Source organism: Taudactylus pleione, unplaced genomic scaffold, assembly GCF_031769625.1.
Source record: "Taudactylus pleione unplaced genomic scaffold, aTauple2 ptg000186l, whole genome shotgun sequence".
Taxonomy (NCBI): Eukaryota; Metazoa; Chordata; class Amphibia; order Anura; family Myobatrachidae; genus Taudactylus; species Taudactylus pleione.
Window position 1 is genome coordinate 5,080,486 of NW_028284588.1, and position 16,911 is coordinate 5,097,396.

Sequence of the window (16,911 nt, forward strand, 5' to 3'; positions counted from 1 at the left end):
GGAAGGTCTGAACTTCAACCTAATGTGTTCCTGCTCATGTGACTGCAACCTTCTTTGTACTCTGTGTAGAATGACATGGTGGGGGACAGAAGTCTAAGTAAGAGATCACAAAGTATACTTTCATAAAGCTGTTCCAGCATCCCTGCACTTTTACTTATTAGCAGCATACACTCACTGGTGAGCTGTATAGGACCCTACCACTTTATGTTCCATCTACCAGTGTGTATAACAGTGAGTACGGCTGTACGCTGGTGTGTGTCTACATAGCTCTGCAATAACACACCTACACACACATCATTTCCAACACTTTTGAGTCTGGCATCGTGATTGGCATTGCTGTCAAGTCAGTGTAAGTACCACTTGTGACAAAGAGTATTTAAGATAATTTACATAACCAGAATTTCTGTGAGAAATGTATGAACAATGATTAAGCCCTTCTGTGCATGAGGATCAGAAGAACATTTAAGTATGTTGCCAGTTGCTTAAGCACTATTGAGATTAGTAAAAGGTAACTGAAAACAATTTGTCAGAAATCAAATATTTACAGTCATATCATGCTTTGGAAGAATATATTAGATCTTATATCATTTACTAGAAAGGGCAGCACTTCAGTGAACAATTAATGTCTCATTTGGGATTAAGGGAACATATTTAACAGATTTTCACTATTGGTACTTTTTCTATATTAATAATTATAACACAAAGCTGGGGACAATGTTTGGCATAAATTGAATTGGGGACACTATGTGGTATAATGTGTGCTGGCGGCAATGCAAAGTGATATTTAGTGAACTAGGGCAATACTATAGGACATACAATGAGATAGGATACTACTACAGGGCATAAAATTAACCTGGGCATTACTATCGGGCATAAAAACAACTGCAGCAGAGAAAAGTCTTTCTCCAGAAGCATTGGGGGATGGGGGCTTTTAAAATGTTGCTATGAGGTCCACAAAGTTTTGGCTAGGCCCCTGGAGGGAAGTACTTCTATAACTAAGTACTGTAAGCAATGACTGATATTTGTTCAATGTTTTTACAGCAGCTAAATAATAAAAAAAAAGAGTAACACCTTATACTCCAAAAATAGTTGTAATGGAATATTGGTGTCTCCGTGCTTCATGCACTTCTAAATGGAGCTTCTCACATGATTTCCATATTCATATATGTCCCCAAAATATTCTTGTTTATAATTGCATGTATATTTTGGGGAAATATATTAAAATAGAAATTGTGTGAGAAGTTCCACTTACAAGTGCATACTACGCTTAAAGGAGATATCAATATTTCATTACAACTTGTGACTGTCTAGCAGCCTTTGCCGACAGGAGCTGTGTAACTTTGTGGATTCATACATCTGAGCAGTCCTAGTTATTTTACAGTAACTCAAAGCATGCATTTTCACATTTTGACTTTTATGTTATCATATGCAATCAGGGTATTGTCCTAATATATGTGAAAGGAACTTGAGCTATCAATAGTTGAGCAGAGGAGGTAATACTTAACTTTTTCTTTCAATATTAAGTTTTTATTAAGCATTTTCAAGCACTTGAATATGGGGTACAGAAAAAAGGAATGACAGGGTAATACTGAACAATGTTATTACATGCATACAGTTTTATGAATGTGAACATGTAACATGTTTGTTCAGCTTACATTAACTAACCTTACAATGTTTGCCAGGGCAGCAAAATGGGTTGGGTACATGATGCCGGCGCTAAGGATCTCGGCGGTCAGAATCCTGGTGCCGGCATCTCGACCAGGTTAGAATGCCAACGCCCCCTGGTAGTAAGCCTAACCTAACTGCCATCCCTAATCCTCCCTTCCAGGTGCCTAAACTTAACCTGCTCCCTAGTGCCTAAACCTAACCCTCCCTCCCCACAGCCTAAACCTAACCTCCACCCCACCCGCAACCTAACTCTAACCCTCCCCCTAGTGCATAACACTAACCCCTTACCCTAACCCTCCCCCTAACCCCAGTACTTACAGTACATACCTTTGGAAATTCTAGCCGTTGGAAAGCCCGCGCCAGTATTCTGACAAGTGTCGGGATTCCGGCATCGGCATTCTGACAGCCGGAATCCCAGCAGTCGGCATTCTGACCGCAGCCCCAGCAAAACATATAAATTATTAACTACTAGATAGTACTGACTTAAAATTACCAAAACTATTATTCTGAAGCTTTCCACAAAAATTAGGAATGTGTCTGGATAGAACCATTATCAGTTTGGTAGCATGTCAATTTGTCTCTTTCATACTATAGTCAATAAACAGAACAAAGGGGGCATCAGGGCTGCTCCCTGTTCAGTATATTGCATCTCATGCAAACAAATTCTGTTGCAAATATATTTTAATTTACATCTGGGGTAACATGTCATTGATGAAAGATCAAATTTATGCTTTTTTGTAATCTTTGTGTTTTTAAAGAAAATGTAAGAAGACTGAAAATCATAAAAGAAATTTCGTTTATACTTAATGACATAAAAGAAATAACCACTTTGAGAGATCATTGTAAATATTAACATTGTAGAACTGATAAAAGTAATTAAAAAAATATAGCACTACTATCACAAGTCGTACCCGCCAACTTTTCAAATTTTCTCTGAAATGTCCAAAACTTTTGACTTACTGATAATCTTTTTAATAATTATGCATTTCTCTTCCAAGATTGTAATATAAGGTTAAAGTGGGAGAGAAAGCTGCCTGCAGGACTCAATAGTACTGTACAGTAATTTGGTGTCACTTAAGTGTCTGATCCTGACGGAGGTCACCATTTAGAAGCCAGCAGTGAATGCCTCCTCATTACTTCAAGGGAAACATCAGGGAGGGATATTCACAGTCAACTACTGGCCCAGGATAGAGGGAGACAAAGGAAAACACAGCAGACACTTGTTTTTCTGCACAATTACTACAGCCAAATATTACTATAAGTAAGAGTTACAGCAACTGAGATTATCCTTGGTGTATATTTGTGAAACTAAACTCCCTCCTGATGGCATTTCTATATCTAATGGGCATCCTGGTTGGTTATTACTGAAACTAGTTGGCATCCTGGGGAGCATTAATTGACATAGTGGTGGGCATTACTGCAAATAATGGGTTATTGCGCAGTACCGCTACTATTTAACATATTGCTGTATGCTGTTACAGATGGGCATATTACTGCTACTAATGGAATTATTAATAATTAGGGCATCTTAATGGTCATTTTTACTGCTTGGTGCCTAATTTAGAAGATTACTTTTATTTGAATGATTATATACAAAAGTGCTAATCTGCATAGCCACAAACTCTTAATTTCCCATGTGTGCTGCATATATTGACTCTCGCCAATGTCTAATCTTTGTTTCACACCAAGTATATCCTTGCAAAGGTATTCCAGTGTTGGTAACTATACCTGGCATGAATAGGTAGCACTCGCAACCTTTTCATTTTTTTATGTTGCCTAAAACTATAACCATGGTGAATATGACAATATGAACAAACTAAGAATTAGCTAAAACATTTTAAAACCACACATTTGGGTCATAGTCAGGTTCCAATAACAGTGAAAGTTGAACTATAATTTTAATCATAATTATTCCATATTTGTATAGCTATCTTATCTGTCAGTGATAACATAACAAAATGAGTAAATTCATGTTGAAGAATGGTGTGTGAATAAATATTTTATATTGTACATGGATGTGCCAGTAATGAAGCAGGTCTCTCAGGTGGTATGTTTTAGAGCGCTGCCAAACATTTGGAATAAATTGCAAAAAATAACAGTGATTTCTATCTTGTTATTAGACCTAATAATGGTGTTTTAAAATATTACTGAAAAGTCTAAAATAGTACATACAGTATTAATTCATAGTTATAGCTAGTAATGAAGAACAAAGGTACTCTTACTTGTATTTTCTTACATAGAGAAATGTTTACATTGATATTTGTGTCTAGAATAGATAGATAGATAGATAGATAGATAGATATGAGATAGATAGATAGATAGATAGATAGATAGATAGATAGATAGATAGATAGATAGATAGATAGATATGATATAGATAGATAGATAGATAGATAGATATGAGATAGATAGATATGATATAGATGTATATTAGATAGATAGATAGATAGATAGATAGATAGATAGATAGATAGATAGATAGATAGATAGATAGATATTAGATAGATAGATAGATATTAGATAGATAGATAGATAGATAGATAGATACAGTAGATAGATAGATAGATAGATAGATAGATAGATAGATAGAAGATAGACAGATATGAGATAGAGAGATAGATATGAGATAGAGAGCTAGATAGAGAGATAGATAGATAGATAGATAGATAGATATGAGATAGATGGATATGAGATAGATAGATAGATATGAGATAGAGAGCTAGATAGATAGATAGATAGATAGATAGATAGATAGATAGATGGATATGAGATAGATAGATAGATATGAGATAGATAGATAGATAGATAGATAGATAGATAGATAGATAGATAGATATAATGACAGGTGTGTCTCCCAAATTCCTACCCCAGGAAGCAGTATACTATTTTTTTGATAACTCTCTATATTTGAATCTCTGAATATATTCCCCTTTCCTTTCAGCCTGATCCTGCAGGGAGAGACATTGCAATTCTTCCATTTCTGGAGCACTGTGAGAACACTCACATGACAATCTGGCTTGGAATTGTCTATGCCTACAAAGGGCTTCTTATGGTAAGTGGGGCTTCTGTGTACTGTACAGTAATCAAAATCAATGCTCAAATTAACTTTTATTCTTTGATAAGTTAGAAGCATATACTGTACAGATATTACTATAGAAGCTATTTAATGCATATACAGATGAATGTGGCTATACTTATGTTACAGTGTATTCTGTACAACAAGTTGTATTGCTTTTGGGATCAAGCATCCTAAAAACTGCAGTCAAAGCAAAGAATAACCAAAGCTTTTTTTGACCACGTCTCTATTGGCCTATTGGGTCACATTTTTTCTTTTCATTATTTTGATTAGGTTTCTTTTAATTAGTTTCACTTCTGTTGGGCTACGCCTCAGTCTCAGGAGGCAGAATGGAGACAAAGGAGAATTTCATCTATCATCTATATAGCAAAGCATCAGTGTGTGTCTGGTATCCTCTATCCCATTTGGATTGAACCAAAGAGATTAAATCTATAATGTGTTTGCTGTGTTGTGCCTCAGACACCTTTCAAAATGTGAATTAATTAAATAAAAGCACCTAAGGCAAGAGCCCTAGAGAACCCTAAACCTATGTACACAACAGAAGTGTGGTGCTGTATGCTGTGGTTGATATCAATTCCCTTGTTTTATACAGTATTAACACAAACAATATTTCATCATTACGCTAGCATTTCAAGTATAATCTTTATACAGATTAATAGTAAATCCTGAATATACATGCAATCAGGAATTTGGATAATTTTATCCCAAAGATAAAGCCGAAAACCTATTATGTTTGATACATGCAACATAATATAAAGTAGATCATGTTTTATGTGTTCCACAAACAATTCATTGACAACACTTATTGAGTGAGCAAATACAATAAAGATCATTCTGCTTATTTCCTGTCATTATTATCACATCATATGATCATTTGTTATGTCCAAATTATCAGTTGCCAATCTGTTTGCCAGGGTTGAGTTATTTCAGTGTCAGATGTTATAGCAATACTCACTACTTCTCACCTTTTCCTTTTCATTTTACCACTTACCTAATTTATAACAATTTCTTATAATGGAAACAGTGTTTGTTTTAATAGCATATGATCTAGTAGAAATTACACATGTTAAGGGCATTATTAATATAAATAGAATTTTTGTATGGCAAATTTCAAATGTACGGACATTTGTGAATAGTTGCATCTTAAAGAAAGTATAAATCGCAGTATACAAGTGAAATTGCTTACTATTTGTATGCTACATACTGTACAAAAGCAGGGTGTATTTCCTTACATACAATCAATATCGTGTTTTACATACTTTTATCACAAGATGGTATAGCCAGCTATTTACATGAAGTGGAGTGAAGATGGAAAAATAGACAAAGGGCAATGGTGACCATTAATGGCCATCCCTACTTGCAATGTTACTTACAGCTGTGTCTGCATATACCTAGCCTCAGAGTCCTGTTTGGCATACCATGGCAGGGAGGCAGATGTATCAAGTGGTGAAATTAGTGGAGAAGTGGACCAGTGGAGAAGTTGCCCATAGTTACCAATCAGCTACTACCTATTATTTAATAAAATCTACTTAATAAATGCTACTTCACTGCTAATTGGTTGCTATGGACACTTCTTCACTTTTTTCATCGCTTGATACATCTACCTGTAAGCAACTTTTTTGCAAAATATGTCTTACAGCATTTGTATCATTAATGCGACAAAGGTACAATGCATGGGTACCCTGAATATTAATGCTGGCATTTAATGTTTCTCTGTGTGAATCATTAGCTAATTGGGGTAAAAAGGCAAAAGTCAGAGGCCTGATACTAGTGCCCCACGCCAAGCTTCACGCCATGCATCATTATCCCTAATCTGCTACTTTATACCTATACCTTTGTGACAAAAGTACTAATCCTAAATACCTAAGATGCTATAAATGAATATGTTAATGAAAAGGACACATAATTCAGGAAACAGTATGAGTAACTACCAGTGGCAGAGTGTCTGAGTCACGCAGTGTGACTCATGCCATATGGCGCAAAGATGCTAGTGCATGAGAACATATTTGTATGATAGGAGCATTGTGGTAGCGTCACATTTTTCCAAATGCTGCCTACTGAATTTACAGGTAGTGAAAGCAATAGGGAAACCAAGGTGACCTCCAATAACCCACTGTGCACAGGTAAAAATGCTATCAATAACCTTATGTCAAATATTAATTCTTTCTCTTGGCAATTAAATTGACACAGATTCAAGTAATCTATATCAGCTTCTTCCTCGGGCCATTCAAAGAGCTGGGTCTTGGAAAAAAAAGGATTATGTTTGCTCTGGATGCATCTTTAATACAGTTTGAATCTTGTTTAAACTTTACTGCAATGTGTAGTTGATGCACCAGATGTCCCTATAACACTTGTTACATATGTAGAATAGTGAAACAAGTTATAAAGATGGTCTGATGGTCCTTCACTCTAATTAAGCCATGAACAAATCTAAACTAATGAGTATTTTGTAGACAAATATAAAAGTTTCAATTAAACTACTTGAGTTAATAGGTCAGACTTTGCAGTGATGTTTTTGTTTCTGGCACTTTCAGACTGATTTTCAAAAGTAGTAGTACCAGGGCCCAAAATCTATATTGAAGGCCTTGAACATTTCCAAATGAGTCTAAGGGCTAGATGTACTAAACGTCAGCAAGCTGATGATTCTCTGCACTTTTGACCCAGAAATTGAAAATGGCAATAATATTAAATGAGTATTTAATATCATTGCTGTTTTAGATTTTGGCGTCAAAAGCACAGAGAAACCGGGGTTTACAAAAAATCACCACTTTGTAAATATAACCGTTAATGTGTTCATATGTTACATATATTTGTTACTTATCTGTTACTTTTTTTCTACTAGTTGTTTGGTTGCTTTTTGGCATGGGAGACCAGGAATGTAAGCATTCCAGCACTGAATGACAGCAAGTATATAGGAATGAGTGTGTACAACGTGGGGATCATGTGTATTATTGGAGCCGCAGTTTCCTTTCTTACCAAAGACCAACCTAATGTCCAGTTCTGCATTGTGGCTCTAGTCATCATATTCTGCAGTACAATTACACTCTGTCTAGTTTTTGTGCCAAAGGTAAGTTATTTTACATTCTATTTTTATATCCTAATTTATTATGCCCTGTAATCAGTTTTTCAGAAATGCAATGTGTTGTGACCTAGATTTAACAAGACATGCTAAAGATCAGCAGTGCTCATCTCTCATTCATACTGTACAAATGTGTAGTAAACACTTAAGTGCATCTTTACGGCAATGAAACAGGGAATATAAATAAAATAGATAATATAAATAATATAGATGTATACAATCTCTAAGATAAAACTGACTGAAATCAATTTTTATTACACTAATAATTCTGAAAATGAAATTTACTATGAAATTGTAATCCATAAATAACGTAAATATAAGTGATAGATTGTGTTTTGTTTTACTTTATATATTTTTTAAGTTTAAATTCTCCTAACCCTATAGCAGACAGTTTCTATCACTGGGTGTTCTTACTTTAAATATATACATTTCACAAAATTGAAAGTCCTATTAAAATTAATGTGCAAAAGGTTAGTAGTTGGTGATTGTAAAGATCTTTCTTTTGCTTCATTTGCTATGTAAAAACATGATTTAGCTACGGTGTTTTGTGGAAAAATATCACTTAATCTAATGTTACTTATATGTAGCTGAATCCTGCAGGTAAGGGACTGAAAGCATCCTCTGTCTTCTACTACTTCACTGTCGGTGGCTGTCACTTTGCTTATAAGACAGTGTTTGCAAGAGAAAGTGCGGGAGATTGGTGTATCAGAATGCAATCATTAATCTTAGAGTGCTGTAACTGGATGAGAAACATGGTGCTTTAAGGATCTGTGTTAAAGCCATGCTAAAATATATCTAGGTCCAGCTACTGTGGATAGATTTTGAAATTATATCCTTGAATTATATTAGTAGACAGGATTATTATTTCCAGGCATTCAGGTGGTCTACAAATCTGGATTAAGTAGTTCCAGTTGAAACAAAGAGCATAGATATCTATCACCTTAATATGGCAATTCCATAATAACTCCTACCCATTGGTACCAAACAAAACATATATAGTTATTACATTGAAGGCCAACAAACTATAACTCACGATAGGTACAGATATAAATGACACTTGACTAGGTGTGGCAAGTATTTCTCAGTTAGTTGTCTGGACACAGCCTGGGGTGGTACAACCACATCGTAATTTGTGTTCGGGGTAAAAGTACACTGTACTGTTTACATGTTTCAAGTGAATGCATTAGTCCGGGAGGGGACGTAGTTAAAAAACCTACGATCAGGATGTCGGCTGATGAAATCCCGGTGCCAGAATTGCTACAGTTGTTTTATTGAAAACTAAGAGCTAGAACAATCTATTTTTTATACTACTTTCATTTTCAGCATCCTGGCTACTAGCTTTTAAAACAAGATTAGAGTGCAGCATGTCCTTTCCAAAACATTGTGGATTTTGCAACTCTCATACAAGTAAATTAAAACAATATAGAAGTTCATCATTTGTATTTTCATCCATTTTTCTAAATTCCTTCCCTTATCTGTTATTTTCATTCTGCGTCCTCCCGGAACAAGGCTGTTTGCAGATTACACATTTTGCAAGAGGATTATCTTGTGATTTTGTAGTTAATAGTAGCTTCATAAACTGAGTGGACGTAATGTGCAAATGCACACATGTCCTGGCCAGCTGTTTCTACACATGAGTCTGTCTATTCTACTTAGGGGGTTGCAGCAGCCTATCTTCCTATATATTTTTCTTGACATTGGAAGAGTTTTAATCATATGGAAGGATGAATACTGCCCACAACACTAAAGATTAATTAGTAATGCTCCCTATTCATTAGGCAGCACTAATCTAATAAAACCAAATCAATGTTCCACTAATTTACATGGTGAACTAGCACAGCTGCGAGCTTAGGATGGCACTGGCGCCTGACTAATGAGTCACAATTATTTTAAATGTCCCCACCCGTGTCCTGAATTTGCAGACAGTCTATTTAAAGTATTGTGGTACCACCAGCCAAAATCATATTATCCATGCAGCACATTAACATTAAAAATGCAGGCAGCACTATTGCAATTTAGAGGTCTTAACCCAGGCATGATTTGCAAATGCAGCAAAATCTTTCCACACTAGAATTGTTAGCTTGGGTAATCAGAACTGATTGGCATCACTTATTTCTCCTCTTTTATTGTAATATCTCAGTTGAATTCTAGATAATGTGTAAGCATGGATGTCATAATGATAACTAAATTAAACAAAATAAATGGAAACAAAAATGCAGAATTAACCCATTTTATTAGTTGTATTCTCATAATGTTATTTCTTTGCAAATTCCAATTTTAGAATGTAATTAAAAAAATTTAAATATGAAAAATGTTTATAATTACCATGATTTTATTCCCATAAATGTACACTATCAGCAAGTTATAGAGGAGTTACCTACTGTCGGGAAACAAAACATAGTACCAAGCAGGGACGGACTGGGGCTGTATTGCAGCCCTGGCAGTCCGCCCTGCATTCGCGTGTAAAGGAGGCATGGTATAATCAAGGGGGTGTGCCACGAGTCACTGCATCTCTCCCCAGCCCAGCACAGCAGCCACCGGCCCATCCATGCCTCCACCCCTTCCGTCTCCATGAAATCTTAATGATTTCGGAGCCGTTGGGTGGAGGGCGGGGGTCTTTTGCTTCACCCTCCTCGAGCCAGTCCTTAGGTCATTGGCCCTTCTGGCATATGCCAGAAGTGCCCGATGGCCAGTCTGGCCTTGGTACCAAGCCACTGAGAAGAAATGCTAAAATGTCTAGATTTCATAATACAGGTTGAGACTTCCATATCCAAATATTCCAAAATATGGAATATTCCGAAATACTGATTTTCTTTTTAACATGACTCAAATAGTGAAACCTTTGCTTTTTGATGGTTCAAGGTACACAAACTTTATTTAAGCATAAAATTATTAAACATATTGTATAAAATTACCTTCAGGATGTGTGTATAAAGTGTATATGAAACATAAATGCTCTCTGTTTTTAGATTTGGGTCCCTTTCCCAAGATATTTCATAATGGTATGCAAATATTCCAAAATACGGAATATTTAGATATCCAAAATACCCTCGGTTCCAAGCATTTTGGATATGGGAGACTCAACCTGTAATATACAGTATGTTTAGACTTTGGAGTAACAATATAAATAAAAGCATACTTTTGATCTCCCGATATTGCAGTGAAAATAGAATATTTACTGCTAACAATTGTTGTAGATATGTTAATCTAATTCTCTGTACGACCAAGTAGACTTAATTTCATGAAAATAGGCAAAATTCTTATTAGCTTGAGTCCACCTTTAATTTTTGTAGTAACAGGAGTCCACATGGATCGGGCTATAAAATGTTCTTGATGTCAAGCTTTTGGTATCCTTGGAAGACAAAATCGATTCATTTTTACAATAGCAGAGCCTTGTCTTTCAAATAAAGAATATATAAGTTAGGTGGACATTCAATTAAGGATGGCATTTTAGAGTGATCTTTGGCCAAGATTAACTAATGTCAAATGGCCATGATTGAGAATGATAGGATAAACATCATATGTGGTTCTTTAATTAAGTACACCAGTGGTTCTCTACTCCATCCCTTAAGTACTCCAGCAGGTCGTGTTCTGAGGATTTCTGTATGTGGAAGCAGGTGAGATCATTACTGGCCCTGCAAAATAGATGAACTCACCTGTGCATGATTAAAGATATCCACAAAACATGACCTTTTGGACTAGATTTGAGAACCACTGAAGAAGATCATATGGTATCATAAGCACCATTAAAGGTGGCTCTTTTCTGTACCCAAGGTAATTGAGTAAGACAGTCTGTGGGATCTTGGAGAACTGTAGTTTTTTTCATGGAAATATAGGAGAATCAGTAATTTGCTATTTACACATGATCTACATACTGCAAGTTTAAGTTTAAAGATAGCAATCAGTAGATAGCATTGTACTTAGCATTGTACTAACATCTAAGTACATTACAGAATGTTGAAGCAAAACCATAAATCAAAGATAATTTTTCCAGAACTTCATACCTGCGTGAAAAGTCTGTATTACTGTGAAATTTGTTTTTTTGCCAAATTTCACCAGACATCTCTAGCTTCACATAAATCTGACGCTTTTTCTCTACATTGTTTTCATTTTCATTTCTCAAGCTTACATGTGTTTATGGAACATTGTAGTAACCATATAACTGAACAGGCAAATTCACCTTTCCAATATATTGCTGAATGCACAATACCCCAACCTACTTAAAGAAAGATTGACAGAGATTCCCTACAGAAATTCTGCTATATACTACAGGTATTACCTGGCAAAAGCAGAGTAATCAGTCTACAGATACACTGCACTGTGAATATTTGCTTTCTAAGCTTTCTAAGGAGCTGCTGCTGTCCAGAATAGAGAAGAAAAATACATTTTTCTTTTCTGCAATTCTTATCCAAAAGAATAACTTGCTTGAGTAATTAATGCATAATTGAAATGTTTATGTTTATAAATAGTTAATGTTGCTTATGTCCATTGAGTACATTACTTATACACTGAAAATTACAGCTAACCTAAATTACCGGCATAATATAGCACCTGTCTGTTTAAAAGACTATATTGAATTATGTTTCAGCATTGTTCCATCGCAGTCGTGTAAATATTATTGTTCAATTTTCATAGTTAATTACCCTAAGGACGAATCCTGATGCAGCAACACAGAACAGGAGATTTCAGTTTACGCAAAATCAAAAAAAAGAGGATTCCAAGACATCGACGTCGGTCACCAGTGTAAACCAGGCCAGCACATCCCGGCTAGAAGGACTGCAATCAGAGAACCATCGCTTACGGATGAAGATCACAGAGGTACTTACAGTTTTACTACTGTGAAAAGGGAATTGATAATTTTTGTCAATAACTTTTGTTTTTGTTTTTGTTTTCTACATTTTTAAATAATCACACTTCAATTTTGTTTTATCTATGCATGGATGAATGAAACAAAAGATGACTATACCCATGAAAATAACATTTGATGTCATGGTAGTATATGGAACTCATTTATAAATGTCTAACATATCTTGCTGTGTGATGAATGAGTACTTAGGCAGACATAGCATCCAGCTTTCTTTAACCCACTTGGGGAGAACATTAATATTGATGAATTTGTTGAACAGATACTTTACAGCTCGTAAACACATTTTAACAAAGTTTGCAGTGATTTATTAGTATTGTAGACAGCAGGTTACTAATTAGATATGTTATATACCACATACAAACTCTAAATAATGGAAATAGGCCCAAAGTGCTTCTCAATAATGTCTGTGATTTCTGATACTCAAATATATAGGTAACATATTTTAATAATACAACCAAGGACACCTAAGCCAAAAACGATATTATCAGAAGGTGGATGATAAACGAGGAGTTTTGTATTGTTACATTGAACAGCCAGTTCTTCATGCAGCTCCTCACTGTGGAATTGTTATGACAGTAATTTTTTATCTGTTTCATTTATATTACAGGAAACCAAGAAATGCAGTTGTTTCAATATGTTTGTCATGTTTTGTAAGTAGCGGACCCATTCTGCAATGTAGTAATGCAGGCGATATCACAGATGTCTCCTGCGTCCACTACAGACCCATTATTATGCGCTGTCCCCATAGACTAGTATGAGTATGACTGTTGATCGAGTTCTTAAAACTCAGTTTTCGGAGTTTGACTGTGGGGACTAATGCCATCTACAGATGGCATTAACCCACTATGTCACGCCCCTTCCAATGAAATCCAATATGCGAAGAGGGATCATTATGATTCGTCTGCCTCCTACGACCCTCACTGTGCACATGCAGTACTTCAGGTACATGCGCAGTAATATGACCAGGACAAATCATCACTGTTGGGGATCATGAGACTGCGGCTTTTCAAAAGCAGCTTTTACTTCATTGGCAGGGCTGGATTAACCATTAAACAAAATAAGTATATGCTTAGGGCATCAAGGGAAGGGGGGCACCACAGAAATTGGCAGATTTTCCATGGACTATATGGTTCAAAACTGCAAATGGTGCAGCTGAACCAAGTTACACAAAAAGGGGCTATATACAATAATAAAAATAATAATAAAATAGTAATAATAGAGGTTAATAATATAAATTAATTTTGAGAATACAACAACATTCGAATCTGGTAACTGGCAAACTTCCACAGGGTACACCAAGACTCACGGGATAATTCTTGCCTTGGTCATGTCGGCTCTCCCGCTCAGTCATCTACTGAGAGTGAGTACAGCGTGGCGCATAAGGTTGTACCAATAAGTATTATACTATGCAGAGGCGCTAAAAGTGAGCGCCTCAGTCCTTGCACATTTGTATGAATGGATGTACACTGAGGAAAGAGTTTGCAGCGGTATGTGCATAGACTCGCAAAGGGGCAACCGTCAATATATGCTGCTGCGTGTGGCAGTTGTAAGAGTTCCCCCTAATCTAACTATACAATCCGGTCTATTCCAGGGACAACCGATAAGCCCCCTCCTTTAACTGCCACAAATAGGCCATTTATACATTTTGCTTATAATATATAACACCGGATTACAATCCTCTCAGTCCACGTATCTTATTACAAATTTCTGTATTATTCTGTGGGACAGTCATATAGAATACTCCACTGAGGTTTAATGTACAGTAATATAAATCAGTGATACTTTCATTATATTATCAATCTGTAGTTATGTTTGTGTATGTTGAAAAATTATAAAATACTTTTTTAGTACAATAAAGCAATAATGTAATGTAATATAAGGTCAAATATGGATTTGATGTATTTTATTGGGCTGGAAATGTAGTATTGATTTACAGTAGAAGAGAATTATTATACTTCTATAAATCCTTGTTTAGACTACATCTTGCTTATGGTTACAGTTTTGGGCATCAGTCCATAAAAAAATCTGTGGAACTTGAGCTAATTCAGAAATAGGCATTACATTTGATAAGTGGCTGTAAGAACTACAGATATACACAAAAAAACAGATGTATATGGCATTATATGATAATTTATTTAAATTTAATAAATATCAATAAATGCTTCGGAATATTTTTTCCTTCTAGTAAAAATTTGGTAGAAACTGCTTAAGAAGGTTGGCACGTACAAATACTACTTTCAATAAATCTTTTTTTTAATGGGTTTGGACCTTTATGATTATTGGAATGGGATGCTTATGTTAGGGGGCATGGATTGGCTGGCAAAGCAGTGACTTCAGATGGTATCACCGGCCAGCTGCACAATCTTCTTTTGTTAAATTGCGGAAACAGATGTTTTTATTGCTGCAATAAGCGGTGATAGAAAAATCTTTTGTAAAGCAGTGTCTTCATAAATAGACTCCTAACCAAGAGAGTTGTAATTCTATATGAGGATTTATATTGGGGAATTTATGAAAACTGCCAAAAAGTGTTGTATTCTGCTGCAACCAATCAAATTTCATATGTCACATCTGTAGTATAGTTTAGAAAATTAAACTCAAAGGTATGATTGGCTATTAGAGGTTACATCATTTTTTCCTTAGTTGCACTGAGGGTTTATGAATGTTTCCCTACTATTACTGTATGTTTTTGTTGATAGTTGAAAATAGGAAAACCTAGTACATACATTTACATTGCCCCTCCATTTCTATAAATATATTGCCACATAGAAAAACAGACACTATATTATTTCATTATAGATAACCCATCATGTAATTATACTTGGGAGCTTGGGAAAAATCATGAAATTCCAATATGCATTATGAATTTACCTGCATTTCAGTGCATGGTCTTATTATTAAAGAGAACCAAATATGTAACTAGTAAATTAGTAAAATAATCATCGCCATTTGAGTACAGAAACATAAAACCCCCATCATTCAACAGATCATAGTTACCACAAGTAATGAAGAGCTACATTGTAGGCATAACCCAATGGTACTGTATTCATAAAAAAAACCATCACTATGCATTAGCAATCATGTTTCACCATGATTGGGTGGACACTTTATGTAGTATTTTTTTACCCTTTTTTCTATACGCGTAAATACATATAAAAAATTAAGCAGGTTTGTTTCCCTTATGTTACTTGTAGTTGTTATATATTGTCTAAAACATCAAATTTTGACTTAAACTTACTCTATGTAATTCCATTAGGTCGGTCAAACTGAGCCTACAAGTTGTGCACCCCAGAGTCAGAGTATACAATTCTAAGTGGTTCCAAAGGAAAAAAGGAAAGAGGGACTCTTGTAGGGGGGCATAATTTATGGGAAAACTAACAACCACAATTTCTGAAAGTATTATATTGACATGACAATACAATTCAATTGAAATGCCCTTTAGGGGCACTTAGAATTGATACATCAGGAGTGTCTGGAGTTCACCTGCTAGTAGTTCATTAATGGGTTGATCAGCATTCATTTCTCTCATCACTGAGGCTATGGGCTCAATTCTGAACAATGACGCAGCAACCGACCAGCCTTCTGATTCTACCCATGTTTGCATGGGTTTCTATCTATCAATATCTTGGTTTCCTCCCACAATCCAAAAACATAAATGGAGGTTAATCTTTACTGTGTGTTTGGGTGATGTTTCCTTACCTTTATTACAATAGTCATAAAAGTTTGGTAAAAGGAAATCTGTGGTAATAGGTAGTACTGTATCTAGGCAAAGCTACCTGAAGAATTCTGATAACAGGGTAACCAGACCCATTATGTGGTTCCAGTCTATTGTAATGCACCATTATTAGCTGCTGGCCAGCATGTGGCTGCTGTACAAGAGAATAACATTGTCTAATCTATCATATTACTCTGCCCTGGACTGGAAAATTTAAATTTACAAGAGCTTAGCTAGTTAGGGCGTTTATATAAACAAAATTTGTGATACATACTCAAAATTACTTTCTGCAGTATGTGAACTGAAGTGTCTTACTTTTACAGCTGGACAAAGATCTTGAGGAGGTTACAATGCAACTTCAAGATACACCAGAGAAAACAACCTACATCAAGCAGAACCACTACCAGGATCTGAATGACATTCTCAGTATACAAAACTTTACAGACAGCAAAGGTATGGTATAAATGGCAAAATAATTTTATAAACGTTATGTGTCGGTGGTTCGGGCA

At 35.5% G+C, this 16,911-nt stretch overlaps 1 protein-coding gene across 2 annotated transcripts in view; it reads left to right on the top strand.

The window, feature by feature from the left end:
- Nucleotides 1-16,911, top strand: part of GABBR2 (gamma-aminobutyric acid type B receptor subunit 2) — a 777,957-nt gene that overhangs the window by 738,979 nt on the left and 22,067 nt on the right. For both annotated transcript variants that reach the window (XM_088476284.1, XM_088476286.1), the window contains exons 14-17: nucleotides 4,610-4,720; nucleotides 7,587-7,811; nucleotides 12,459-12,641; nucleotides 16,726-16,855. In XM_088476284.1, the coding sequence (XP_088332410.1) occupies nucleotides 4,610-4,720; nucleotides 7,587-7,811; nucleotides 12,459-12,641; nucleotides 16,726-16,855 (649 nt within the window). The remainder of the gene's footprint in view (nucleotides 1-4,609; nucleotides 4,721-7,586; nucleotides 7,812-12,458; nucleotides 12,642-16,725; nucleotides 16,856-16,911) is intronic.